The sequence below is a fragment of the Engraulis encrasicolus genome, chromosome 4 (assembly GCF_034702125.1).
Source record: "Engraulis encrasicolus isolate BLACKSEA-1 chromosome 4, IST_EnEncr_1.0, whole genome shotgun sequence".
In the NCBI taxonomy this organism is placed as follows: domain Eukaryota; kingdom Metazoa; phylum Chordata; class Actinopteri; order Clupeiformes; family Engraulidae; genus Engraulis; species Engraulis encrasicolus.
Window position 1 is genome coordinate 5,114,133 of NC_085860.1, and position 6,053 is coordinate 5,120,185.

At 40.6% G+C, this 6,053-nt stretch overlaps 1 protein-coding gene across 1 annotated transcript; it reads left to right on the top strand.

Moving 5' to 3' along the window:
* Positions 1-3,369: 3,369 nt before the first annotated feature.
* On the top strand, positions 3,370-5,497 carry LOC134447058 (uncharacterized). The gene is made up of 5 exons (XM_063196344.1): positions 3,370-3,513; positions 4,343-4,465; positions 4,573-4,641; positions 4,904-5,000; positions 5,124-5,497. The coding sequence occupies exons 1-5, from the start codon at positions 3,508-3,510 to the stop codon at positions 5,495-5,497; spliced, it is 669 nt and encodes a 222-aa protein (XP_063052414.1). The 5' UTR covers positions 3,370-3,507.
* Positions 5,498-6,053: the final 556 nt, after the last annotated feature.

A 6,053-nucleotide genomic window follows, 5' to 3' on the forward strand; every position in this document is an offset into this window, starting at 1 on the left:
CTAAATATAGCAGGGTTCCCATGGGTCATGGAATTTCTGGAATATCATGGAATTTCATAGAAGTTTTTCCACTCATGGAATATCATGGAATTTTCTTAACATTAGTGTAAAAGCAAAAACTTTTTTGTTTGGTGTACCACTTTCTTACTGGTTATACTACAACGCTTCGGCAGAAACGGTTTGGTTTTGAGCTGTAGTGTGAAACATTCTAGAATGCACTGAGCCCACTGAAGTCTGGCGATGGCTCGGCATCGGCTCTAGGAGTCAAGATGATCTTCAGTTTTCACACTTTTAAAAAAAACTTTTTAATGTAATTTCTTTTTACGGAAGTGGTCATGGAAATTCCGTTTTTTGGGGTCTGGAAAGTCATGGAAAATCATGGAATTTATATATCTGAATTAGAGTGGGAACCCTGATATAGGCTACAGTATTACACAGTGCACCTTTAAGTAGTGAGAAATTATACAAATGCACGCACACGCCTCCACTAACCAGAAGAGTGCGTGCTGAAATATGTCCAGGGTGTAATGGCCATTAGTCAAATGAGTCATTCCCACCATGTGAGGGATGCAACATCTGTGCTAATAGGCCATATTAATTCACACTGAAGGGATAATTGCACCGGCTTATTTTTAAGCACAGTGGCAAGATCCTGTTTAACGGGAATGTGTAGAGGTGGGGAACACTTCAAAACAATCACATTTGTTTGTTACTTTCTGAGGGGTCTGTGGAGATCGGGAGAGCCATCTTGCTGTCCTACTCTCCTTTATATAGGTCTACAATTGACTTTCTTCCCACCCAGGAGAGAGGAGAGGTCTGACATATGTGTGGCTCACCACCACTTATGTTTTCCAGAGCTTTGGTAATTAAAAAAGAAAGAGAGAGAGAGGTAAAGACACAGAGATGGAAAGAGAAATCTAGAGATGCATTTGCAAAAGTTCCGAATTTGGTAGAAATTGTTGCAAATAGATAGATTTCCAGTTTACAAGCATTTACTTACACTGTGAGGAGGGGCAAGATGCTAAGCAGCCAATCACTTGGGCACATTTTTGAGTGACAGCAGTTTCCAATCAAAAAGAGGCATGTTATTAGGCATGTTATGTAGGTAATGTGTGCTAATGTAATGGAATATATACAATAAGTAGTATGTGATAAGAAAGGAACGATAATGAGACTCAGTGATTTTCGGTAAGACATACACAACGGCAAAAATTCTAAACCTAATCTTTTGGTACTATACGGCAACCAACTAAATTTTAGGAAAAGTCACCAAGGAATTATAATTATAATTATAAGGAATTATTAGGGAATTATACGACATCAAAGTTGGTGCGGGCAATCTAAGTCTAAGAGGTACTGACTGGTTAAGAGCCAGTCTTTAAGACCCTTGTAGTTGGCCTTGCAGCTGCCCATTTACAAACATTGACATACATGTCACTCCACAGGACGCAATTTGTGTTACGAAATTGAACTTGTAGTTAATATTACTGTATTGAGTTTTTTTCACATTCATATATCTTAATATAAAGTCAATATTTATGCAATCATGCCAAATGCTTCATATATTATTCAAAATGTTGTTGGTTCATTTTTGTATATATTATATTCCAGGTTTCATTAATGTTACAGTCACACCGTAGGATATTTGACATATAAACCTTTACATAAATCTTAACAAAAATGTTTCTTCTCATCTAAGACTAATATGAAACATAATCATCACATCTTCTTTCATTGACATTTGTTTTTTAAAGGAAAAATAACAGTTTTGTAGGTTTTTAACCAATGTTTCGAAAAAACAAGGCGTCACGTCTCCCACCCATATACAGACTCTCATTTAGCAGCAGGACACTGAAGATGACAGTTGGATTGTTCTTTGCTCCTGCACACGCCTCACAAAGTATGGGACTCATATGGAGAGCAAAAGTCAGGGGTGCAGGCCAATCATCATGCTGTAAGTACATGAACATCAACAAAGCATTCCCATATCAGTAAGCATAGGTTTTATTGCTCAACTTCAATATGAAGACACAACACACGCGCACACGCACACACGCACACACACACACACACAAAAAAACAAACAAACAAACAAACAAACACACGCACGCACACACACAGAGACAGAGACAGGGAGGATAAACAGAGACAGAGACAGGGAGGGAAACAGAGAGACAGGGAGAGACAATATTCCAGAGGTCCTACAACTGTACAAGTGGTATAATCTCTGCAAAGGATTCAAACCAGATTCACATTAGGATGATAGTCTATTGAACAGATAGATGTTAGTCTGCCACTCTATTCCAATAAGGTCACTTGTCTGTGATGTCAGCCACTGTATTCCATTAGGGTCACTTGTCTGTGATGTCATTATGGAGATGGTTCCAAAACCTCCCCTGAGTATACAGACACTCATTTAGTAGCAGGACACTGAAGAGTACAGTTGGATTATTGTTTCCTCCTGGACATTTACACACGACTCACATAATATGGGACTCAGGTGGACAGCAAAAGTCAGGGTTTCAGGCCAATCATCATACTGTGTAAGTAGGCCTACATGAACATCAACACAGCATTAGCATTAGCACACACACACACACACACACACACACACACACACACACACACACACACACACACACACACACACACACACACACACACACACACACACACACACACACACACACACACACACACACACACACAGAGGGAGGGAGACTGAGAGACAGGGAGAGACAATGTTCCAAAGCTCCTACAAATGTATACTACCCTACGAGGGGTATAAACAAACAAATGCACGCACGCACGCACACACACAGAGACAGAGACAGGGAGGATAAACAGAGACAGAGACAGGGAGGGAAACATAGAGACAGGGAGAGACAAAATTCCAGAGGTCCTACAACTGTACAAGTGGTATAATCACTGCAAAGGATTCAAACCAGATTCACCTTAGGATGATAGTCTCTTGAACAAATACATGTTAGTCTGCCATTCTATTCCAATAGGATCACTTGTCTGTGATGTCTGCCACTCTATTCCATTAAGGTCACTTGTCTGTGATGTCATTATGGAGATACAATGTTCCAGAGGTCCTACAACTTTATACTACCCTTCAAGTGGTATAAGCTCTGCAAAGAATTCAAATCAGATTTGCCTTAGGATGATAGTCTTTTGAACAGGTAGGCCTACATGTTAGTCTGCCAATCTATTCCAATAGGGTCACATGTCTGTGATGTCTGCCACTCTATAAGCTATTTTCACGCTTGTTACGTAGCAACTTCCTCATTGGCCGATTGTGCATTCCAACTTCCGGTGAACTGTCATACTGTCGTTTCTGTGTATACGGAGGTAAACAATGTTCGCCTATTCAAGTTTTTTTGGGAAATCTGCCAAGGTTGTCTTTTGCAGACGTTCATCGTCTGGTGAACCGTCACTCGACAACACCCCGCTCCAAACTGGACAAGGGATACAGCTTGTTTTTTGAGAAATTCATTCACGACTATGAAGGTAAGCGGTTAAGCTTATGCTAACGTCAGTTTGTGGCGTTACCTCAGATAGATGTTCGTATGGGTTATTGGTATTTGGCCAAACCAACAAAGCAAGATCGTTGTTTATTTTAAACAAGGATGAATTAGTTAATTTCGCTTGTATTGTGATAAAAAAAAACGTTTTAAAGTCAGCTCGATTGTTGGGTAGAATGTAAACGAGGAGGGGAGTCAGCTTCAACCAGTTGCTACGTAGCGTTGTCGCTCCGGTTTTGTAACCTTCTGGGTAGACTACTGTACCATTCCTCAGTCATGTTATGTTATGAGAGAATTGCAATATAATAATAGTTCAGCGAGAATGCCTGTTTGAAAACTGACTCCCCCTCTGTGTTATGTGGTCCTGCTCCCAAGGTCTATGTGGGTTTTAACTCGTCCTAGTACATAAATTCAACATCATAAACCAATAACAGAGTGTATGAATTAATCTTTTTGATTCATTAATTAATTTCCCATTTTGCTATTTACTTTTTTTGCTTACCAGTTTCCAACGTCATTGACAGGGAGGTTGCTGTCAGGTCTAGGTGTTACAGGTCAATGAGGAAGCGAGAACAGCCCCATTATTTGCAGGTTATTTTAGGCAGTTAAGGAGTCTGAATAATAAGTGTTTAATATCCTGTTTGTTAAACATGTAAACAGTGTAAGAGGTTAACTACTTTACGGCAGTTCCAGATTTCTAAAGATGTTTTTATATTTGTATTGCTCATCCTTACATTTCTTTATTATTTGGTGCATTTTTTGTCTTATTTTAGTTTAACCTTGTCTGTCGGATTACTGCTGTGTATTTTATGTAGATTGTTTTCCAAGCTGAAGCTCCAGAACTGCAAGGAACATCATGCAGCTGTACAGCAGGGAAGGTCCTCTGCAACCACCTTGTGGCCTTGCTATTCCAGTCGGCCCATTACTGCATGTTGAAGGTAAGTTGTATGTTCAGGGCTGCTGTCTGCCGTTTGATTTGAGTGACCATGCCTAGAGGTCTATCACCACATTTTTTAAATCCTGGTTTGCACTTCTGTCTCTGCAGGTGACAGCTGTACCACCACCTGTGCCCTGCACAAGCTCCCTTCAAGCATGGCATCGGCCTAGGACCATGGTAATGTTTTAGCTGTGTTGAGCTGTACCACATAGAGAAGAATGTCAGTCTTTTTGCCAGCCAGATGACTTGTATGCCACTTTTTGCTTTGCTAACAATGTTCCCTAAGAAATATGACCAGGCACTGTTGACAAATCGAAGCACCCGCACACACATGATTAAAAAACAGACTGGAGATACCTAGCACAAATCTGTTATTTTAACTAACAAAGACTGTATTTTAACAAATTAACTGGGTACGGCTGCTTCTTATCTTTCTCAGGGGATCCATGCAGAACCGGTTCAGGACTTGGTAGTCAGGAAGCCAAAGCCATCCACCAGGAGCGTGTGCAAATCAACACTCTATCAAGCATACACTGGTAATGTGTACTACTGTAACTAATATGACACTGTTGACACTTGACATCATATTTGAAAACCAAAAGTAGTTGTAAGACGTGTCAATAATTTAACATTTCGCCTTTTATATTTATCTGTTTCAGGACCCCTGCCTGATCCCAACATGCTGGCTATTGGGGAGAAGCTCACAAACATCAGGCCGCAACCACTGATCTCGTCTGTGCTGCACGGCCTATCGCAGCTGTCGATGGTAGACTCCAAGTTCGGACCTGTGCCACGAGGATCACCCCTGTCATACCAGTGTCCTCCTGTGGTCAAATGTGGGGATTACATCCAGCACCCAGAGGCACCAGCATTCCCGAATCTGCCCTTAGAGGACTCAACATTTCCCACCCAAATTCCACAATTTGAAAAAAACTCAATCCAAATTTTGCATTTCGACACTTTAACTGTTACATATAACATGGCAAGTGACATAGAGAAGCAGACAAGAGAACAGTCTGAGTGCCAGTGTTAATTTCGTCAACCACGACGATGACGAAAATATTTCGTCAACGCCCCTTTTTCCCTTGACGATGACGAGACGATGACGCACTAAAAATTGCCTCAAGCAAATCAAAATATGACGAAAATAAAAAAATATTTTCATCAAGGAGACTAAGACGAGACGAAATATACAAGACATGGACGAATGGACATTAAAAATATATAATTATATATAATTAATTTGTAATTGTAATATAGGCCTAAGTGTCTTGAACTTCATTCATGCTGTGTTGCCTCGCTTGTATCTGCTGGCAGCCAATGCATGGCGCAGCTCAGTCAGTAGTTCTATAGCCTAGTAGTTCAGTGAGTCCATTTAAGTTGAGTTTAGGTCCTAAAACATTCCCAGAGAAAGAGAAAAAATAGCCGACGTTGAGGGAAGTGTTCATTTTGAAACATGTTCAACCCTCTTATCCATGACGAAGACATGTGTTTCTGCAGTAGGTAATGACAGTCGCGCCAATCCTCCTCTGATACTGTCATTCTAAACCTCCTCGAGCTTCCACTATTCTCCTTTTCAGTTTTCACTT

What these genes read in the sequence shown, in the direction of transcription:
- LOC134447058 (XM_063196344.1), top strand. An exon ending in CCCATTACTGCATGTTGAAG is followed by an intron (nt 4,466 to 4,572) that starts GTAAGTTGTATG and finishes CTGTCTCTGCAG; the next exon opens with GTGACAGCTGTACCACCACC. An exon ending in GGCATCGGCCTAGGACCATG is followed by an intron (nt 4,642 to 4,903) that starts GTAATGTTTTAG and finishes TATCTTTCTCAG; the next exon opens with GGGATCCATGCAGAACCGGT.